Source organism: Electrophorus electricus, chromosome 12 (genome assembly GCF_013358815.1).
Source record: "Electrophorus electricus isolate fEleEle1 chromosome 12, fEleEle1.pri, whole genome shotgun sequence".
Taxonomy (NCBI): Eukaryota; Metazoa; Chordata; class Actinopteri; order Gymnotiformes; family Gymnotidae; genus Electrophorus; species Electrophorus electricus.
Genome location: NC_049546.1, coordinates 12,310,360 through 12,334,014, shown reverse-complemented (window position 1 = coordinate 12,334,014; position 23,655 = coordinate 12,310,360). Strand labels below are relative to the sequence as shown.

General features: G+C 42.7%; 1 protein-coding gene across 1 annotated transcript; it reads right to left on the bottom strand.

Annotated features, from left to right (window-relative positions):
* Positions 1–21,859, bottom strand: rps6kal (ribosomal protein S6 kinase a, like). The gene is made up of 22 exons (XM_027004901.2): positions 21,586–21,859; positions 18,457–18,516; positions 17,267–17,383; positions 16,233–16,314; positions 15,991–16,071; positions 15,533–15,612; positions 13,411–13,517; positions 10,944–10,981; positions 10,628–10,770; positions 9,979–10,049; positions 9,628–9,716; positions 9,450–9,514; positions 7,256–7,358; positions 6,981–7,105; positions 4,980–5,102; positions 4,368–4,457; positions 4,089–4,247; positions 3,345–3,506; positions 2,265–2,341; positions 1,584–1,701; positions 1,262–1,402; positions 1–1,184 (listed from the first exon to the last, which is right to left on the bottom strand). Exons 1-22 carry the CDS (start codon positions 21,649–21,651, stop codon positions 1,056–1,058), a joined length of 2,226 nt encoding a protein of 741 aa, XP_026860702.2. The 5' UTR covers positions 21,652–21,859; the 3' UTR covers positions 1–1,055.
* Between the last annotated feature and the right edge of the window lie 1,796 nt (positions 21,860–23,655).

Below are 23,655 nucleotides of genomic sequence, written 5' to 3'. Positions count from 1 at the left end.
CAGGAGCAGTTGCTCCCCAAGCCCATGAGCATTGATTGGCTCACAGTCCAGTTCTCTGCAAAAACACTGGATTCAAAGAGTGCCGTAACAGTAAGAACTCCAGTCCACATTCATTATTCAATGACCTTTGACTTTTTTGTTTGTTTTTCCACCTTTAGCTTATTTTTTTTCCATTCAACAAATATAAGGGCCATTCAAAAGGTGGTAGGACAAAGAAAGGAGGTGGGGGTTATTCAAGTAAAGGGGTGAAAACAAGAGAGCCAAAGCAACCTGACAAGCCTCAGTGCAAATGTGCTTAAATATATTCAACACAAGAACGGTTGTTCCGGTGTTCCGAGAACTGCTGGGTGTGTTTGGCGATCTCTTCAGTGCTGTAATTACACGTGATGCACGGTAAGCTTGAAGGAGCCTTATTCTACGTGCTCTTGAGATCCTTCAGCCCCTTATGCCAAAGCCATCGCTCAGAGGATGGGAACCGGAATTTTCCGTCCTCGCCCAAGTGACCGACTCTCAGGAGACAGGGAATTTCCAAAGCACAGGTTGAGAGATGCAGGGAGGGGCCAGAGGGGGGGTGGGGTACCAAGACACATGCGTACCAAGCTGGGGGAAAGAAGGTGGAACGCAGTCTACTTAAAGCAGCTTCAGATCGGCCAGTCACAGTGAAAAAGAATAGGCGCTGGTGCTTTTTTTTCCATCTTATTTTTTTTCTTTTACTTGGCAGGAAAGGGGAAAAGAAAAGGTGAAAATAATGAGTTGCAGGAAGATTGAACACAGAAAAGAAAGATACAGCGGAAAGAAACAGATTGATCATTGCAGCCCCTGCACTGGCTCGGATTTTGAATTTCATCCAGTATTCCATGAGGTCTGAACTTCCTGACTCACCACAGCGCCTCTCTGATGTTAGAGCATGGTGTCTGTAGTCCAGATACAGGGTGTGGGAGCTCCGGGGAAATGCTCAACGGTGGAGAGGATGGGAACAGGAGGAAATGTAAATAAATAAATGAAAGGAGGAAGGGGAGGCATGGGAGGGGGGTGCACAGTGAACACTGTTCTGTTCAGGCCATGTCGGCAGACGTGAGCTTCTTCATACTTCTGCGTTGGGCCAAGCTGGATGCAGCCACGGGCTCCAACACTGGCTGGCACGTCTTGTGATTGAGGGCAGAGTACGTGGCGGCCATCGCCCCCTGCAGGGAGAACATTGTCAGCCTCGTGGTTCTCGGAAAAAAAAAAGGGGTGGGGGGTAAACCGCAGGAGGGCTTACCTTCACCAGGTGGGGTGCGTCATGCCGGGTGAGCTGGAAGTGGGGGAGCTGGTCCCGGCAGGCGATCCACGAGTGCTTCAGCACCTGCTCGGCGGAGTAACGCTGATGAGGGTCCACGTGGAGCATGTGAGACAAAAGGTCCTGCAGAGAGAGAGAGAAAGGGAAAGAGAGAGAGAGAGAATCTGTGGTCACACAAGAGCTTGCTGCGGCCACCTTGCTAGCATTAACTATGCCTGTAGGGCCCTGAACGACAAGTAAAAATACAAGGACCAAGTAAATGGAAAATGAAGCACTTGGTAGTGAGAGAAGGCCTGCCATTCACCTTGGAGGATTCAGACACTGTGTCCCAGTTGCCTCCACTGAGGGAGAATTTGCCACTGCCAATACGCAACAGAATCTCCTCAGGGGTGTCGTTGGGGCCATTAGCAAAGGGGGTGTACCTACACAGAACCCAATGAGAGGTGATCAGCAGTTAGCAATCTATTACCAATTTATCCTAGGAGTAATCACACCCAGGTCTCTTGACTACTCGAAGTATAGCAGCAGAAAATGTTCTTGCTTAACAGATTTTGAGGTTTATAAGCATTATGCAAGCCGACTAAAATAATACAGAACTGGTTCACTTTGTGTGATCAATGGCATTAATCCCCTCTAAATAACGTTTCGTTAGTCAGTGACTTAAGATCGTGATTACAGTGCTGTCAACTAGTCAGTCAGTCATTTTAAACAACACAGCACAAAACACACAAATGGCAATAAAGATACATAAACATTGCAAAAATGAAATACAGCCAACAAATACTGAAGCACAGCGAGACGTTTTTATATTAATGACCACACATAAGAGCATATATGTTTGGTGACAAATGCCAAAGCGCAAAAGTACGTAAACATGAAGTTTTTAAAACCCATGAGCTTGATATCAGGAAAGAGGGTACGCTCTGATGAGATCAGCTGTTGAGGCTTTTGTGGGATTTAAAAAAGAGCAAGTGTCCCTTCTCACCCTGCCAACATGGTATAGAGAAGAACCCCCAGACTCCAGATGTCACAGGCTGCGTCATAACCCTGCCGCATCAAGACCTACAAACACACACATGCGCGCACACACAAAAAAGTTATTTAGTATGGCAAAATGTTTCAAATGGAACCACTCCAAGTCCCTGATGCAGTGGTAGCAGTTAGTGAAGCACTATAAGTTCCTGACCTAGGGATATGGGGCTATGAGTTAGAGCCAGGCAATATTTTCATCATGTGCTTATTGTACTTCCAGTTAAGTTCTGTAGCAAAACTAGCCTCTTTTGACTCTGTGATTTCAACTGTAATACAACACAATAATCTGTATGAAAACACGAAGCCAAATTTCTTGCAAAGGTGAAAGTGAGAGGCTGGAATCAGAGCCAAGTTGCTCAAGCTTACAGCTGCCATTAGGTATCTGTCTATGCTCTGGTTCACAAAGGCACATTGAGAACTAAATATGAAATGGGACCAAACAGGGATGAAACTAGCGATGATGATTTAACATTATGTGGCCCAAGATTTTCTAAGATCTTTTATGTATGCATGCATTTATGTTTGTATATAGGGTACAAGCAGTTTGAAATACACACACAACCAATATTTTATTTTTTCCAAAGAAAGGGCGGAAAGAAGAGCTAGAAAAGATGATATGGCAAAGGCGAAGGCAACTGTGGTTCACAAAATCCCAGATCTCTAGCCAGATGAGCACAGTCCTGGGAACAGCTAGGCAGGACTAGAAGATACTAGGCAGGACTTTCAAGCTCACACTACTAAAAATGAAAACAAAGGACTTCAAATATGAAGACAAAGTCATGTACGACTTTGCTGTCAGTACTTATTGTTCTCAGTAGCATTGCCAAAGGAAATGCGACAACTAAACCTGACATAACAGGAGCAGGCCTACAGCTGAGAAAATGTCCAGAGAACCCCACAGTGACTGAAGCCATGGCCAACTGACCTACTTCCAGACAAGGGGAGGGGGGGGGGGGGAGAGAGTACAGAAGGAAAAGAAAGTGCCGTTCAGCAGAGCTCTGGAGCCATGAGGAAGCTGAGGGGCCCTGCTCACCTCGGGTGCTACAAAGTTGGCGGTGTAGCACGGTGTGAGCAGTAGACCGTTGTCGCCCCTCAGCTGCTTGGCGAAGCCGAAGTCACAGATTCGGATGGAGTCGGGGTTGCCCGAGTCATCCATGTAGAGGATGTTGCTGGGCTTCAGGTCTCTGTGGACAACCTGCAAGGGGGAGAGCAGGGCTTTAAAGGAAACACAGCAAGGGAGTGGAAACTATGGCTGGGCCTTGATTAAACTCCTACACTCACATGCAGCTTACAAAGACTACATAGTTAGGCTAGTCGTCCTATGTAGACTAAACACAGCCAGGACATGAGTGGAACAACATCTGAAACATTCAAACATGTGTTTAAAGCTCTACACATGCTTAAAGCAAATCATTATCAGTCAGGTGATTAGTGACGACAGCTCAGAGCAGCAACCATACCCAGTTTTAAACATGAGCTCTGACCACCAGACCAAAGAGTGGTCAAAGAAAACAAACATTTACCTTCCCGAATAATGGTCTCCGCTACAAAACTAATTTGTTTACATAAAGAAATGGAGAACAGGGTTTGCATAAGGTGGCCAATTCCTATTATGAAGAATGCTGTATGTGCAGATAAGGCCCTGTAGTGTTTTAATGTGCATATGTATGCTGCTCTTTGCTGATGTGTACGTAAGCCGATAGTTAATGTATATTCTGTTTCGAGCTGGGAAGTTTGTTGCACGGTACGCCAACTTGTTGAGCGCCATCGGCCTCACCCCTTGGCAGTGCAGGTAGTCCACAGTTTTAGTGATGGTGTAGAGCACAGCGCTGGCCTCCCGCTCTGAGAAGAACTTCTGCCGAAGGATCCTGTCCAGAAGTTCGCCTCCTTTCATCAGCTCCGTCACCAGATACACAAACCGCCCCTCATCATACACCTGGCACAGCACAGAGAGAGGGGGCCGGTGCAGCCGTCAGTGCTCGCATGCTTGGGCGCACGTGGACAGGAGGCGTGTGGGTGTGTGGCCACAAGAAGGGAGGTGGAGACAGAGACTCACGTCTTTCAGTGTGATGATGTTCGGGTGCTGTCCATACCGCATGAGGATCTCGATCTCCTCTGACGGGTCTCGTTTGCTTTTGTCAATAATCTGAATAAGGAGGCAGGGGGGTGAGATCAGAACAAAAGAAAGGTATTAGCATCACAATCCACGCATGACGATTTGCTCCAACCCACTACACCCATCCATAATTACAATGTTTTACATGATAAACATTCATGAGCATTTACAGAAAAAGCAGCATCAAAATGGCACTCAGGACAACTTAAAACTGAAAACTATCTTTAAAAGTAAATTGCCTTGGGTGACTCTTTCATTTAAACTTAGTGTCCAACTGTACAACTTTGAACACTTAAATCCATCTAGTAGATGAAACAAAAACAAGGAAACATTAAATGATCACAAACAGGTCTAAAATTTAATGCATCACATAAATATAATGATATAAATAAATTAATGTGGAACCACCTGACAGAGTGCCTGAACTGCATAGAAACTGATCTTACAGCATTTGCTGGGATTTTACTGCCCTCTACTGGTTACAACAAACAAATGCTTAGACTTTCCATTCCTCCAGAGAACACCTCTTTGTTGCAGCGTAGCATCTCTCACCTTGACCGCAAACTCCATAGTGGTGACCCGGTGGATGCAGCGCTTGCATATGGAGTAGGAGCCCACGCCAATGTCCTCCTTCAGCTCGTACACATCAGAGAACTGGGTGGCGCTGCTGGGCATCTGCGGCCATGTCAGCATCACACCAGCCGCCCACACGGTGAGACAAGGCACAGCAGGGGCGGGCGTTACGGCAAGAACATGTCACCATGATGCTTTAGCACATTGTCATAAGGCATGGCACACTTGATGGGTTTTCTTTCCCCCTGAAGATTTTATCATTTTTGCTCACAAATGAAAAACAATTTAAACAGAGCTACAAGTACAGTTCAGCATTTACATAGGAGGAAATAAAATGGGTTATCAACATTACTACACTAATATACAACCAGCTAGCTTACTTGTTACTATTCAACTCTCATGTTGACTCTAAAATGCAACTCCTTTGTTGCTTACAGCCAGCTTTCTATAACTGTGTAGCTTAATGAAACATGCAATTGGTCATTGATTCAAGAAGGATGAATACCATCCACGGTATGCTAAGAAAAAGCTTTTATTGACATGATTTATCAAAATATCTCTATATATATAATTTTAATTAATTACACACCCTTAAAGTAGCATGCAGTACAGCGTCAACAAATTTGCCATACTATTTTGTCCACACACACACACACACACACACACACACACACACACACACACACACACACACACACACACACACACACACACACACACACACACACACACACACACACAGCTTAGCCAGCGTAAATTAAGTGCACCCATAGCATTTTTCTAAAATCTTTATTGCTCTCATAAGTGATGAGGCCTAATGAGCTTCTCTTTAACTCTGATGAAAAGCCAGCCTGGGCTTCCCAATCAGTCTCAAAGCTCAAACTCAAGGACTCTCCAAGGAGCTGCTGCCTCAGGTAGAACGAGGGTTAAGTTGACAGCTGGCCTTGACGGACAACACGGTACACAGAGAAATATGAAACGTGGGAGTGTTTCCATCTCATGCTTTTACTGAGCCATGCAATCTCTATGGTAAAGTTATTATGGACTTAACCTGAACAGAAACAAAGACCATCAGGCTAATGTGGGAAATGTCAACACTAAGTGAAGGGCAGACATGGACACTCAGCTGTGCAGCAGAGACTCAAGCCCCATTTAATTAATTCGTACTGAACAGTTAATATTCAAATTGACTAACATTCAAGGGCTGAAACATTACAAAGACCTGGACAGGTTGAACCACCAAACTGGAACAGGAGTGTATGTACAAACTCAAATCAACTCAGACTGGGCAGCCCAAAATGGACACTGTGACAGCAGAAACCCAAGTAGCCCTTAGAATTATTCTGCTCGTTATCTACTCAAGATGAAACCAAACGCATGTATACACAATTATTTATTCTTTAGAAGGAGAGGCCAGCATATAAATACCAGTTTGCCAACATCTGCTTCACACACACACACACACACACACACACACACACACACACACACACACACACACACACACACACACACACACACACACACACACACACACACACACACACACACACACACACACACACACACACACACCCAACATCTTCCAATCAGGAGTGCACATGCACACACTCACATGCACCCAAATGCATTTCTGTACTTGTGCCAAGATGAAGGAACGACCCAAATAGCTTAAAATGCCAACCAAAGCCCCACCTTCTCAAAAAGCAATTTTAATGATCACTAATGAATGCACTTAAACAAAAAGTGCCATTTACGACATCCCTTTCTAATGTATGTAATCTTTCATTACTGACTGCTGTCTCTAGCAGTGACCTAGATCGAGCTTCAGAATATGCCTGGATAAATGATTTCAGAACAAACAAAATGCTTCTGCAAGTCACTTCAAATAAACGCATCTACCAAACCACGTGAGCGTGAACGGAAAGTATGTGAATATAAATGTATGTGTAGTGCATTGTGGTTACTAGCTGTGCTCACCTGCACAATGGGGAGGATGTTGACCAGAGGGGAGCTCTTGCTCTCCTCCAGGGAGGCTGGTGCTACAAAGCTGAAGCCTTTGAAGAGCTGGTGGGCGTTTGCACTCGGAGGAATGCCTGGAGAGTCTGTGGGGGGCAGTTACATAACATCCACTCAACAGGGAGTTAATTGACCAAGGCAGAGCTGCTGGCTCAGAGGACAGAAATGGAGGGACCTGACAGAACTCATGTAGAGTGAGGAAGTGATGGTGAGCTGAGGCTGGCTGATGCACGTACCCTTTGGGGTTTTGGCCGTGAACTCGGGGTCAAAGCAGAACGTGTCGTCTGGTTTTCCTGCCGCTGGTTTGAATGGAGGCTGGAGCTCTCGTCGGTACAATTTCTATATGCAAAAGAGGTGCAAGCAGATAAGATAAAAAAACAAACAAACAAACAAAAACCTAACTACATTTTCTTTCTCTCCTTTTTTCTCTCCCCCTTCTGTCTCTCTCCCACTCCGTCTCTCCATCCACCCTCTTTCTCTCGTCTGTCCCACCTTCCCGTCTCTCTCCCCCCTTCTGTCTCCTTCTCCCTCCCACCGTCGTCCTCTCCCTACTCTTCCTCCCATTTCTTCCTCCCCATCTCTCTTCTCCCTCCCTCCATCTCTCCTCCTCCTTTTCTCTCCTCCCTCCTGTCTCTAGCCCTCCTTCTCCCACTCCTCTCTCCTTCTGACTCTCTTCCACCTCGTCGTCTCTCCCCTCCCTCCCACCTTGTCTTTCTCTCCCCCTCCCCTGTCCCTCTCCCTCCATCTCTCCTCCTCCTTTTCTCTCCTCCCTCCTGTCTCTTGCCCTCCTTCTCCCACTCCTCTCCTTCTGACTCTCTTCCACCTCCCAGTCTCCCTCGTCGTCTCTCCCCTCCCTCCCACCTTGTCTTTCTCTCCCCCTCCCATCCCTCTCCCTCCTTCTTTCCCTCCCCCACCTCTCCTTCTTACTCTCTCCATCTCCTCTCCCCTCCTCCCTCCCATCTTTCTCTCCCTCCCCTCCCTCCCTTCTGTCTCTCCTCATCTTTCTCTCCCTCCTTCTCACTTTCTCTCCTTCCTTCTGTCTCTCTCCCACTCTCCTTCCTTCTTTTCCTCCCCTTCTCCCTCCCTCATCTATCCCACCCTTTGCCTCTCTCCCTCTCCATCTGTCCCCCAATCTTTCCCTCTCCGATCATTTCCCCTGCCTGTCTTTCCCTCCACCCGTCTCTCTTACCTTCTTCCTCCCCGTCTCTCCCCAGCTTCCTCTCCCTCTCCCCTGACTCTTTCCCCTTGTCTCCCCCTCTCCCTCCTGTCTCTCACTCCCTCCTTTTCTCACCTCCATCCACTTTCTCCCCCCACTGTCTCTTCAGCCACTCTCCCCCTTGTCTCCCTCCCTCCTTCTCCATGTCTCCCCCTTTCTCCCTCCCATCTTTCACTCCCCCCTCTCCCTCCACATCTCTCCTCCTTCTTCCCCATCTCTCTTCCCCGACTCTCTGCCCTTCTGTCTCCCCACTCTCCCTCCTTTCTCACTTCCTCCTTCTCTCATCATCTCCCTCTCTGTCTGTTTCCCCCTCATCTCTCCCCCTCTTTCTCCCTCCTGTCTCTTTCACTTCCCTCTCTCCCTGTATCTCTCTCTCTCCCTCCCCATCTCTCTCCCCTCTCTCCCTCTCTGTCTCCCTCCCCCTCCCTCATCTCTCTCAGTCCGTCTGGCCTGGGGACGGTGTGCCTTTCTCTGTCGGTATGTTGCTCAGCAGGGCCTGAATGAGCTTTGCGGGTAGTGGGCCCTTCCGCACCTGCTTTGGACGGAATTGTGGCAGGCGTCTGAGTGGAATAGGCCAATTGCCGGCTGGGTGGGGGGCGTATTTGGGTGGGGGGGGGGGCAGATTAACTGGCTACTCTCTCCAGGAGCGCCCTTCCTGCCTCTTCACGGTCAATCGAGTATCCGAGTATCGCTGGCTCCTAAACACTCCTTGCTGCGGCCATTAATGCAACACAGTCAGAGCTGGCCCTCTGCCTGTCTGTCTGCTGCATACATACATATGCACACATGCGCACTGTCACATGCGAGTGTGTGCGCATGTGTCCACACACACAGAGGGAGAACAAAGATGAAAACCTGGTTAATTATAGCTGAAGCTATAGCAAGTTACAGTCACCTTTTAGACTGTGTGGTTATGAAATGTCTCTGTTTTGAAAGGAGAGGATGTGAAGGCATATATGTACATTGTCACATTAATCCGGCACTCAGATGCCGCACATTAAACCTTACTGTCTACATCAGAGCAGAACACAGAACCTGAAACACTCGGCAAGATATTCTCCAGTTAGAAGCACCTATGCACATTTTAACCCTGCACATGCACGGCTTTGTGCGTGCTGCACTGCTAGAGAGCCAATGCCCAGCCAGCTGCATCGCCCATGTGTGGCAGACGGACGCCCTGGCGTCAGCAGGGGGCCTGAGTAGCAGACACTCACATTCCAGTCTATGGTGGAGAAGAAGGCATGCCGTTTGATCTCCTCTACCCCATCTGGACCCGCTCCTGGAGATGACAAACAATACACTGCAATGCGCTGCCCAAAGCTGAATGTGGCGTGCACAGCCTGTCTGTAGCTGCCACCGGTGTGGGATCAGGTGAGACAGTGGACCACTCACCTAAACGATTTGCTGGGTTTCTTTTGAAGAGCATTCGTAAAAGACTCTGTGCTTCCAAGCTTAAAAACTGTGGCATTCCCAACTTGGCTCTGATCAAAGTTAGGCAGAAAAATAATTTTTTTGTAACATCTTTTTTATGTTATCCATAATTATTTGGACAGTCAGCTTGTTAAATAAATACTACTGATGCTAAAATTCCTATTATACTCAGTAAGCATAATTTCAAGATACTCAGTTTCAATGAGCACTGCCACTTGGTAGCAATAACAAAATTTCCTTTACTGTGTCAAATTGCTGATGAATCTGATGATTCTTTAGGATACATTTGCCATTAGTTGAGGTCCCACTCACTTGAGAATCATATTCATTGTCTCATTACGGTCTTTTCCTTGAAACGGTAGTGTTCCTGTCAGCATTTCAAACTAGCGAAAAGAAATGGGAAAAAAAACCAAACATTTTGAACAATTCTCAATCGCTTTGGGGAAAAGAAAAAAAAAAGTCACTTGGGTTTCACAGAACATCAGTACTATATTTATTGGGCTGCACAGAACATCAGTAGTATATTTTCTAAAAACTGCCAACGCTTCCCTACAGCTATCTCACAAGTGAAATACACACTAAATGCCTCTGAACTGAGCATCACAGCAGGTTCCAAACACGGTGGGTTGAGTGTGCCAAGAACTGAAGTGCTGTTGGAAACTTGAGGGCTGCTTGGAAGAGAAAAGTGCAGCCCACTGATTCATAAAACAGGAGGCAAATGGGGTGGTTGATGTACCGCTGAAATCAACAGTGCTCTGAGTCTGGAGTTAGCCGCCTCTCAGTCTCAAAGATACGGTGCTATAACATTAGGACAGAGCTCCTAAGTGTTAGCACCAGGGGCACAAATATCATGGTGTGAACAATAAACACTGTATACTGGCCACGCTTCTAAACGACAACATGCAAGTGCAGTACTTAGTATGACAGCCTGATTTACATGTGACGGGTATGCGACTCCTACCATTAGAACACCGAGAGACCACCAGTCAGCACTCTGAGTGTGTCCTCTCCTGTTGACCACCTCAGGGGCCATATATTCCACAGTGCCACAAAAAGAGTAAGCTTTCCTATCCTGGTCTACTGATTCTTTACTGAGTCCGAAGTCTGAAAGAGGCGCCAGCAGTGCATTAGTCACGACAAAAGGCAAAACGTACATCACACCAGTGTGTGTATCCAACTATGAGTCATCTAACCATCACGTAGAAACAACTGATAAAATGTGTTTGCATGCATGTATGTATATGAATATCAACTAATAGTGAGAAAACAGTGCGTACCTGTTAACTTGATATGTCCAGCTTCATCAAGCAAAATGCTGAAAATTAAAATCAGATTCTCCAATACAGGTACACAAATACATGGGTACAATAAAAACACAAGCTAAAAAATAAAGAGAGAAAAAAGAAAAACAGACAAAATTCAAAACAATCACAGCAAACTGACTGACTGTATCCCATCCATTATGTCTACTTTCATTGTAAATAATAGAAAAGGTGGAAGACAAAAAAAAAAAAAAATAAGTGTGAGAAAGCGGTGAGACTCAAAGTATTATAAAAATAACCTGTGCAAAGATCAAAGTACACAAGGGTATGAGCACCGATGTGCGTTTCTGTCTGATGAACTGCTTCAGAGCAAAGTGACCCTTTACTCAGTGCCTGTGGTTTGCAGTGTCAAAGCTTCACTCTGCCACAGGCAGGGCTGGGTACTGCTCTTCCCTGCCCTCACAGAATTACCTGTGGCCTGCCCCTTCTATGATAATGAACAAAATGTGTGTGTTTTGTCTTGTTTGCGCTATTTTTTTCTCCTTCCCCCCTCCCCCCATGTTTATATCATGGTAATTTCTCAACTTTACTGGTCCTTTACCATATTCTGTTTAAAATAAACTATTATAGAGAACTGCCACTGTATGCTATACAAATGAACACATCATGCCTTAAAGGCAAATTTTCTTCATCATTCAATGGATTCGATAAGGGTTTTGGTGTGAAATATGCTTTTTTAGAGAAATTTAGAATTTAGCTACCAGTTAAGAATTGTTCATAATGGTAGTACTAGGAACCAGATGTGCAAAGATGTTCCCTTCTTTCAATAAAATAAGGTGGCTTTAACTTTATTGCTTGAATGAAAGCCAACATGGTATGAGGGCAGCCATCTTGGACAACACAATTACTTTATCCATGACACACCATTTGATAGTATTCCTAGTACTCCCAAAATCTGAGGATTAAATCGCACCAAAAGGTGCAAGTTACTATAAGAATACTATAGTTATACTCTGAACTTGTAAACACAAAATATTCCTTCCAATTTCATATTTAAAATGTCCCTTCAATTATATATACACACACACACACACAAACATATATATATACACACACACACACACACACATATACATATATATATATACACACACACACACACACACACACATACATACATATATACATACATACATATATATAAATATATATATATAAATATAAATAAATACAAATATAAATAAATAAATATATATATATATATATATATATATATATATATAAAAAATATAAATATATATATATATATATATATATATATATATATATATATATAAATATATGTATATATATATTTAAATATAAATATATATATATAAATATATATATATATTTATATAAATATATATATATATTTAAATAAATAAATATATATATATATATATATATATATTTAAATAAATATATATATATTTAAATAAATATATATATATATATATATATATATATATATATATATATTTAAATAAATATATATATATTTATATATATATATATTTAAATATATATATTTAAATATATATATTTAAATATATATTTAAATATATATATATATTTATATAAATATATATATATATTTAAATATATATATATATATATATATATATATATATATATATATATATATATATATATATATATATATATATATATAAATATATAAATATATACACACACATACATATACATATACATACACACAAAATGTCAATAATATTTAAAGATAACAATAAAAAAAACTGATGTGTCACTTTAAGCAAGTACAGAAAGATTGGGGCATTTATTTACGGACAAGTTTCCTGATGAGACTTCCATTTCTTGAATTGATATCATGGAACTGAGAAACTACAGTCTTTTACTAGCTCCAGGCCAGGTTAAATTTAAAACAGCTAGATACTTTTAATATGTCAGTAAATGTACAAAACCCTGCCAACTGTAACACTCCTGAAAAATACTATTTAGTTGTGGAAACACCCAAAGGTTTAAAAAAAATCTCACATTAATTTTATTTTTCATGTTTAAGTCTTACTCACACTAGTCTTACTCCTATTTACTGTGGAGAATTAAAAAACGACAGAGGCAGATACTGTTTGATACTGGGCAATTAAACTTTACATTGAGAGCTCACGCAAAGCAGCTTTCATTTGGGTATTAGTACTGCATTCAAGATACTGGCATACATTCTAGTGTCAAATTTCAAGCAATACCCAGCCCTAGTGTGAGGAGAGGCTATATACGCATGTTGTTCTCTAACACCCGAGTCCCAAACACAGAGACAGAGTGAGAGAAAGAAAGAGAGAATGTGCAAGAGCGGAAAAAGATACAGGGTTAACAGAAGGAGGGAGGATGGGGGGGGGGGGGGGAGAGAGAGAGACAGACAGAGACAGAAGGAGAGACAGAAAAAGAGAGAGAGATACTTTACTTTTCAGGCTTCAGGTCTCTGTAAACAATGCCTAGGTTGTGAAGGTGATCCAATGCAAGGGCCAGCTCTGCAAGGTAGAATTTCACATCCTCCTCTGTAAACATAACCTAGTAAGAACTGGACAGATTTACTCTCTCATCTTTGTACAAAACAAGGAGAAAAACAAAAAGGTCAACAACAGCATCTACGGTCACACAAAACAAGAGAAAAGAAGTTATTGTTACAGATTACACAGTAAACACAATAACAAAGCTCCATACAGAGATATTCAACAAAGACATATGACAATCGCATAAAAAAAAATGTTCACTAGTTTAAGGTAAATAAACATGACAATGGTTAACTTGTTATTTATTTTAGCAACAGAGAAAGTATACATCATGTGCTGTGTTATGTCAAATGATGTGCAGCAAATATGCAAGTGCTTCAGCAAATCACTCCATTCCTGAATATCATGTATGGAAGTTTACTGTACATATATGGAACATTCCTGCACACCATGCATTTGATATGACAAATAACTTAATTCATTTCTCCTGTGTACATATGAACTAGATGTACACCAACAGCCTTTTATTTATAGTGTGATCAAAGTGAATGGCTCTGTGTTAGTAAACAGAGATTACATTCTGTGGGCGGAGCTTAACTGGTGGCAGAAAGCTCAGATGTGTGAATAGAGAATAAAGAATTTCCTGATCCATAATCAAGGTCATGTCAGTGGGTCAAGGATCAAACTAAATGGTCAAAGTTAGTGAACGAATATCTTCGTATACCTTGTGGAAAAACCTAGTGACTATATGAAAGAATCTCCAAGCATACATCTCCAAGCAATTAATTTGATACTTTGTGATCATGTGTAGGACCTTGAATACCTAGATTTTTTGGATACATTTCTGATGCATTATGGACTGATATTCAGCCTAGCTAGCAACAAGGTGGTAAAATGCAGCTACACAAGGGCCATTATTAACAAATTAATCTACACACAGAGCAAACTGCACTCACACGGCTGGGTTAGTATAAACTTTTTCATTGCATGTTAGAAAATAACTAGAACTATTGCTGCTACTATCTAGGTGTATATAAAATTTTATTTCTAGTTAATTCTGAATATTTTTTCATGCTATAAGGCGAATGTAGTGCTAATGCAGTAAAGCATTCTGTCCATTTAACAGCTTAAATATCTGCATTTTGCCTCAAAGGGCATCTTCAATGATGAAGGTCATTTGTTTTACCATTCCTATTCTGGCATCCAATGCACATGCATCTGCCACTGACGTAACCATGACGTCCTCTCCAAATTGGTCTATTAAGAATGCACTACAGCATATACTAGTCTCTGATTACTTAGACTGCATAACTGAACATATTGGTTAGGAATGTCACATGAATGTGGCATTTGCAGCAGATGAGAGATGGTAACGGTGACTCTTTATAGAAAAAAAATCCATAAGCATGGCTGCGGCACACGTACTTCCCCTGCTGCTTGCCCTGCCACAAGACTAACTAGTGGGCGCTATCCATGGTCCTGAAGGAATAAGGAGCGCTGCATTGTACCTCAGCACACCTGGCCATAACAGCTGACCCGATGTATTATCATTACTGCTAGGGCCACAGCTGACAGGCCAGCCACTTCCTGCAAACCCACAATAGTAGCTCCTGTTCTAAGCCTTGTCTCAGCTTGTGGCAAGTGTAAGTAGGCCTTCTAGTCGAGAATGAAAGAAAGCCAGTTGAAGGAGAGGTCTATGGGAAAATGCACCTGTTTCATCGAACCATTGCGATGAAAATGCTCACATGGTAAAAGTTTAATAAGTTTTACACTTTACAAAAGGGCCTGCAACAAACCCAACAAGGAGGCTGTTCATACTGTAGGTCAAAGTGCACAATGGATATCTCTATCCAACAGCAGGTGGAATGTGTTAGCCTCCAACCCACACCTGCTTAAGGTCTACAGACCATCACAGCAGGAAATTATTTAAATCTCTGTCTTAAGTCACAATAATTGATTTTGTGGGCCTTGGGGGGAAGAGGATGGATAGCCTGAATCACTGGCATTTAGCAGGGAGCTTGACTAACATAGAACACTATTAAAGGTTAGAGCGGAGGAAAAGGGGACGCTTACCTCTTTGGATAAGCGAGTAAATACATCTCCACCCCTGAGAAAATCCAAAATTAAATAGAGCTTCCCTTCTGTCTGAAAGGCTGTAAGCAAGAAGAAACACTAAATGAGACACACACACACAAAATCACTCCTGCCATATGGTAAACTCAACCAAAGCACTAAATTAAACAAAAGAGGAGCGGCGTGCAGGATGTGACTTGGCAGGCAAACATGCTGCTTCCAGCCCACAAAGTGGCGACCTTAAACAAATGACAGGAGCAGGCCCGAATGGAGCGAGTGGAGTTGTGCAGAATACAAAATGACCCCAGCTCACCCTACTCTGAGACAGAGACTCAGAGACTCAGAGAGACAGAGACTCAGAGACTCAGAGAGAGAGAGAGAGAGAGAGAGAGAGAGAGAGAGAGAGAGAGAGAGAGAGAGAGAGAGAGAGAGAGAGAGAGAGCTCATTCAAAGCTTACCATAGTGCAACTTCACAATGAAGGGATGATTCACTTCCACCAGAATATCCCGTTCCATCTTTGTGCGAACCCTGTCCCTCACTGCCAATGAGATCAAGAAGGTCAACAAAGATCTCCAATCTTGGATCCTGAATTCTCAAATGGAGCTAATCAATGCCAGGCTGAGGCTAAATGGCATCTGTCAGTGCCCATCAAAGGAGTCTGATCAACGTGGCATTTGTGGAGGCTGTGTGATGACTCACCTTTTAAAGACGCCTTTTTGAGGACTTTCATTGCATATAGCTGACCACCGTCCGGACCCACCATCTTCCTCACCAGGAAGACCTGAGAGCAAACATACATGGCCGTATTAAACTCGGTGTCCTTCTGACAGCAGCAAATTGCTCGGCATTTGGCAACAGACACACCATTCACATCCTAAATAAGAAGGCCTTCTCCATCATCAGATTCAGAGCTTCACTGCTTTAATGTTTCCTGTTCAACTTCCCTGCTGATTATGCGCTGAATCAAGTTTTTCATAGCAGGGAAAAACCAAATGACTTGAGTCTATGAACTGGAGTTGTTTGCCTAGGTTAAGTCGATTACAATGATAATATATATACACCCCCCCCCCCTTTTTTTTTAATAAACAGACCCAACTTCATTGGACTTACACTGATATAATTAGGTCCCTACCTTATAGAAGCATTTGAAATTACAGACCATATCACATGTATGCACAATACACAAGCAATCTTAAATCACCAAGGAGTTCTGACCACAGGACCATTACACCAATTTTGATACAGCAGTGATGCTGACATGTTAGTGGCATGGTAGTGGGTGTCAAGCTGGTACAAGTTAATCACAGAACAGAGGTCTAAGAAGTGTTGGTGGCAGCTGGGTCCTAGCTCGGTGGAGTAGTTTACCATCTAAAAACATCCAGCCAACAGTGATACTGTGGTCATATACAGACCACTGATGAAGGTCTAAAGGATGACTGACAACTGTACACCTACATGCTGCTTCTAGTGAACTGGATGGTGAGTGCATATCAGTGGGTGCCATAGCTAAGATTAAAATAAACAGCTTGTCATCATGTCAGAAGGGAGGTTTGTTCCACCTTTATTACCCCCCTCCCCCACCGCACATACACCTAATTTATTAAACAAACATACTGCCACTACAGACATTTCCTGAAATGAAATGCTGAAATTTGTAGGGTGCCTTTGCAAACCTGGCTCACGTAAAGCACATGTGTATATAGGGAAGGGGCTCCTAGCGAAGCACAACTCACCTTTCCAAAGGAGCCCTGGCCCAACACTTTGAGCAGCTCAAACTGTGAGGGGTCGGCCTTCTCACAGCCCTCCTTCACATGATGTGTAATCGGGATCTCCTTATACAAGCCCTCATCCTACAGGGAAAGACCACCGTTAAAGCCATACGTTGACCCTACAAAACACTGACTGAACTAAGTGTGCAAAGGGGGACCACAGACATTTACTGTTGGTCGCACTGGGGTTTTTTGTTTTTTTTTTATTGTTAAGTAAACTGTTCCTTTGAATATCTGTCAAGCTCTGAACTGACTACAAGTGTGAAAAGTGAAATGAAGTTTGACAGCTCATGAGAAGGCTGTTCTCTGTTAGGTGAATCGATATCCCTGCTGAATCTGTTAGCGAGGTTGTCTTAATGGCATGCCTCGCCAAAAAGTGTGCCACAGTAATTAATTAGCTCCTGCAAGTCAGAGAGCCTCAGGCAAAGAAGCAAGACAGGATAGGGCTCTCCATGGATGACACGCAGCCTGGGAGATGGAGATAACTCCTGGCCTCAGGGGACATGAGTACCTTTCACATCAGAGCCTCAAGGAGAGGAAAACAAACCAATTATAATAATAATAATAATAATAATAATAATAATAACAACAATCCTGACTGCATTATTAACAGAAGACGGCTTCCACTGTCAAGGCTGAACACAGCCGAGAGCAGGGCAGAGTCAGGACTAAAAACAGGCCTGCACTTCTAAGGGACACTAATCAGCTTAACTGTATGAAGATTTGACCTACTGCTATTCTGTTCACTTGATCGCTCTCTCTTTCACACAAAGAAAACAAAACAAGTACTCTGCTAGAAGAACTAAAAAAAACTAGTCCTCTCCATTAGATGTGGTATGGAGAGTGATGCTTTGGAATCTTTTATGAAGTTCAGACACAGAGAAAAAATACCTTAAGGTCAAAAAATAAAAAACATTACTGCACATTTTTTCATAAATATTTGAATAACTGATGCAACACTTATTTACTTGGGTATGCCTACCCACTAGAGAATTATGGCTATTACCCAAATACAGAAGTGGCATCATTGAAAGACCACCCACACCTAATCACAATATTGCCATGATTCCATCAAGTGAAAGACACCCCACATGTATCATTCACACAAGCACACACGTGAACACATGCACACATACATGCAAGCAACTACTCACACAGTGTGTGAAGGACTCTCCCTCTTCCATTGGCTCATCCATGATCTGATGTCCATTGACCTAGAAAAAGCCAAATTAAAACTTTAGCCAGCACAACAGCCCTTAAATCAGGCATATTTCACATAACTGTAAGATGTCAGCAAGACCACAAAACTGACAGTTCCTATGGGAGGAACAAGAAAGCATATATGAAACCAGAACCCTCCCCTTATCTCCAGCAGGTAGTGTATACATATAATGGAAGGATTTAGTTTGCCGATTAGTCTTATGGAATGCAAAATCTGCAAAGGTCGTGTGACAGAAGAAACAGAGAGAGGAAGCCTCTTATGCTTATGTACCAAGCATAGCAGTGGAGCACTGCTTTATTAGCGACAGGGCTGCTCCAAGCACCCAGCTATGCGAGTGCGTCACAGCGAACCGGTGCGTGGGAGTGGAGTCGCGAGCCTCAGCTCTCGCCTCCTCCTCCACAGCATCCGTGTGGGAGTAAGCGAGGAGGACGAACACCTCCCTGCTCCCGCTGACCCCTGCCTGCGTTGACGTGCTAGCACGGATGCTCAAGTTAAAGGTGGGCGGGATGCTTGGGGGGTGTAAGTATTTTATAGCGTTTTAAAGACAAGGCTCTTCCACAATAGTCTATCCTTTTCGTACAATAGGTGCTTTATGGCTGGAAAGGCAGAGAGGGTAGCAGGTGGTAAAACCAGCAAATGAAGACAATAAATGTAAATGTTACCAGCTATATAAGTTATGAGAAAGCTACCAACACAACTTAAAAATAAATAAATAAATAAATAAATAAATTTTAAAGAAAAGTATGTGAAGTGAAATGGAGGATGGGTGGGATACTGCTCTCCTTCCTTGTACTTCTTATAACTGTGTACAGAGCCAAAACAACCACATATACTGAACTGCTAAAACCCTTCACCTCTGATCACATCTTCCTGCTGTGTATGTTTACAAATTCACCAGGCACAAAATAGTAATTACTGACTTTCAACAGGGCCACTTTCAAGAAAAACAGTCTACAAAATGCATAGGCTATCTTGGGTAATTAACCTAGACAACCCTGTAAGCTTTCAGCTGTTATGTATCTTAACACAAGTTCTTTTCCACAATATTACTGAGTGGTTTGGAACATATAGCATTTAAATTACAATGGTAAATACAGGCCTTAAGGTCAACAATACACAGCAACACAACACTCCTGTGTCAAAGAAAACACTGCACAGATCTCTGCATCCTATTTCAGACTATTAACAGCCCAGCGCTGCAAGTCAGTCTAAAACATTCTGCTCAATCCCTCAAGAGGATGAGTCATACCATTAATCATGATCACTGAATGGAAATGCCGCGTGCACCCAAGATGGTCTCTGGAAAGAGGGGAAAATCTCTTACAGACCTCAGCACATCGCTCCTCCTCTAGTCCACAGGCATTTTGACAATCAGTTGCTCATTAAATGGGTCCAATGTCATGTAGCCTGGACTTGCGCTCACAATGAAACTCAAAATCTGGATGCTGATTTGCTTCCCATTCTCTTTACATTAACTTTTCATTCTCATTCTTTGGGAGGACTCATTGTGTGTTTTATACACAAAACTGAATATCAAGAGAAGAGGCCTATTCATACGTTTTAAGGCTGATAATATCTTCAATACTGGCCATTAAGAAGCAGTGACACATTTGCTCATCTTTTTGCATTAAAGTCTCCTAAATTACTTTCAAACCTTTACGCATTGGCGGTGAGACCATACCTGTTAGCGGTTCTGTTTTGATCATCAAATTCAGTTAAACAAAACTCCAAACGGCAGACAAGCGTTCAGCTCGACAGCTGCACCTGCATTTTTGATGTCGTAACCAGTACGAGTATAGTGATGTAGCTCATCTCGCATTATCAACGGGACGCACCGGGTCCGTTTTATACCGACCTTCTACACCTAAGTGCAACAGTGATCAGTACGACTATTGACACACATCTGTCCGGGCAATGGAATTTGTTTATTAGGCACCTTAGGACGGAGAAAGGAGCGAAATCATAAAATTCAAGGATGTAACCTGGTTGTCCCGAGTGCGCAACGTGAATGTGTGGCAGCGCATCAGGTACAAGCCACAGACACTTATCTCAGTAGCATGATGCTCTCAGCAAAACCGCACAATAAAGACAAGCATAGGAAATACCGCCTTGTCTCTTACGTGGTCGTTCCTAATGTCTGGTAAGACAGTTTATGTCGAAATTGTTGCATGGTTCAAACGATAATATTAAGCAAAATTAAAAACAAAACACGAGCTAGCATTAGCTACCTAACGCTAGCTATTTAACCGACTACGTAACGTGCGATTTTAACAATCAGGTATGCTAGCTACTTTAGGTTAAGTATAACAAATGTACTTAACAGAAAGCTAAGCATGCACTGATATTTAAATAAGGATCAGGAGCGCTTACGAAGCAACTGCAGTGTAGAGTACAATGGAACTACACCAAGGCTCTAGCAAATCTAGCAGTGGAACACATTATTACAGTATGCATTCATATGCATTCATGCAAGTCATATGGAAAAGCTGGACAGTTAGCCTAGCTAACGTTATCGTACCAATTTGATAGTTATACTAGCTTAGCTAGCTAGTTATGTAGTCGGATGGTTAGCCAAGTATTAAATCATCTTTCAGAATCAAAAGCAGCTGAGCAGACCAAATAACTAGGCAAATTGATAGGCAGCTAGGGTTAGGTTTATTGCCTGAAGTCTAAAAAACTTCAATAGCTAGCTAGCTAACTAAAGTATAGCTGATGGAGAACCACACTGATACGCCCAGCAACATAGTAGTGAACTTCAAAAACAAAGTAAAAAATGGTTAGCTAGCTATATACGCAATCCCGCGAATATGCAAAATGAAAGGGAGACCGCTAGTTAGCATTAGCTAGGCAGCTAGCTTGATATTTAGCGGTTTTACTAACGCTAACCCACTTGACGTCAACAAGCTAGCTAGCTATCATACGAGCCAATTGTGTTAGCTAGCTAGATAGCCAAGTCCCCGACAGCTGACTGATGAGGTAAATGCAGAGCATAATTTCGTAGTTTTGTAAGTTTATAAAGTATTCTATAGACGAAAGTAACACAACAGCATACTTAACATACCTCACTACTAACGCTGTGCACCTCCATTTTGTGCCAGGAATCCTGTGGCTGAGCAAAAGGCATCATATGGTAAAACTAGTGCCTTGTTTCAAGAGGCATTCCTGGGTTGTGGAAGCGTGACTACCCGTCTTTGACAATTAAACGTGGGTCAGAAATAATAAACCTGGCACCTGTGCGCAGGTCGGACGGAGGGTCGATTTCGGAAGGTCTGCTTGACTCTACCATACGCAAACCGGACGCCTCTTACTTTCCCATTGATACGAATATGGCCGCCTCCGTGCTACCTACAGAGCAACAGAACTGGGGATTGACGTAGCTTTGACGCAATTTAACTTAGGATTTCCCCTCCAAATATAAAAAGCAAACAATATTTAACACGAATGTAAATTATTATTGTTATTATTATTATTAAATAATATAAATGACACCTGGAAGCCATTTTAATAGAGAACAGCATCTTTCAGATTTCTATGGAGCTAGACAGTTTTTTAAAGACAGGTTTAATTTAAATTATAAAAGAATAGAAAAAGATAGGAAGGTGGGAAAGGTATTACAGCGATTAGTCCAAGAAATCCTGTCACTTATCTAGAAACTTGACCTTCAGGAGGAAAGTTGACCAGAGCATTTTAAAATCCATCCACTCCCCTGGCTTACATTTCCAAGTGGAGTTAAAAAGCTTAAAGATCATTTCCTTTGTTCTGACCCAAACAGGGAAGAAAAGTCCTCTTTCCAAAGGGGCCAGGTAGGATATGGGTAAAGAACACTGTTTTTACCTACTGCTGATATTCAACTCTAATATTAAAATTCCAGTTTTACCACTCCAGTGGCTTGTCATATATTTTTCCTCACACTTGGGTCTTCTACCAGAGGCCTGTAAGTTTGAGGGTGCTACAACATTGTTGTTGTTGTTGTTGTTGTTGTTGTTGTTTGCAGTTCCAAGGATTTCTCTCTTCTGGACTGAGATTGGTGTTTTCATTCCTGGGATCTCTTGGAACTACACCTCCAGTTTAGGGGTCACATGCCTCTATTGCCACTAGAACAACCTTGGTTTAAACCTTCTACATTGTCTCTGTTTCTTCTTTCAGTTTCCGGTGTTTTTCCAACTTCTCGTATTCCTTCCTTTGAATGTTTCGGTTACTTGGGACTGTCACATATATTACCACCGCCATTTTCTGCATCTTGTCCACTATCATGATGTCTGGTTCACCACTACTAATTTTTATGGCTGGATCTTGAGGTTATGCTCCTATATGATTCCTGTACCTGGCTATTTCTCTCTGTCTATGCTTTCTCTAGTTTCTATATATACATTATATGTTGCCTGGGTCAACAAGGTTCACATCAGATGTTGGGGGACCAGAGTAATCTGATGAAAAGTGGGCTACTTGAACAAATACAAGACACTCATACACTTATGGATGAGAGTGGAGAATAGAGGACTGTTGGAATGCTACTACACAAGCAACCCCAGTGTGTTGCTTGTGTAGTAGAGTAATAAGAACTTTGGATGCTTTGAAACCGAACATCTAGACTAACTCCAAAACAAATAGTAGATCAGTGTTCCAACATCCGAAAGTGGCAACTGCTACCACAACTTTAGATTTACGAGGTATAATACATAAGTTACGGCAAGGGGGAACCAGGACGACAGGTCAGTGGAGAGATATTGTCATCCCCACACCCTGAACTTAGGAACCAAGTCCAAAGAGTGCATGCACCAAGCTCGACACTAAAGCTGCTGACCTGAGACAGGAAATCATGGGTAAGATGGACAGACTACCATATCAGACTACCAAGACCAAGAGAAGTACCTGAAAAACTGCTGGAAGATGTGAATGCAGCCCTAAAGAAAATCCCTACTTGTGAAACCAAGAAGCTGATATATGCCACCTGCTGTTGTTTCAGTGATACTTAAGATGCTTGGCTCAGTATCCTCCATGGAGAAGGAGTTTGGAGGATAAGATAAAGGCCAAATGGAGAGAAGTCAGCCAGCTATCAGAAATGCAGAAATGCACCATAAGGCACCTGAAGGTACCTGAGAAGTACATCAAGCAGGGCAACAGCATAACA

Excerpts from the sequence above, each read along its gene's own strand:
- rps6kal (XM_027004901.2), bottom strand. The coding sequence starts at position 21,651 with ATGATGCCTTTTGCTCAGCCACAGGATTCCTGGCACAAAATGGAGGTG. Across the intron at positions 15,613-15,990 it reads CATTGTGAAGTTGCACTATG|CCTTTCAGACAGAAGGGAAG; the intron begins GTAAGCTTTGAA and ends TCTTGCTTACAG. Across the intron at positions 10,771-10,943 it reads TGGACATATCAAGTTAACAG|ACTTCGGACTCAGTAAAGAA; the intron begins GTACGCACTGTT and ends CGCCTCTTTCAG.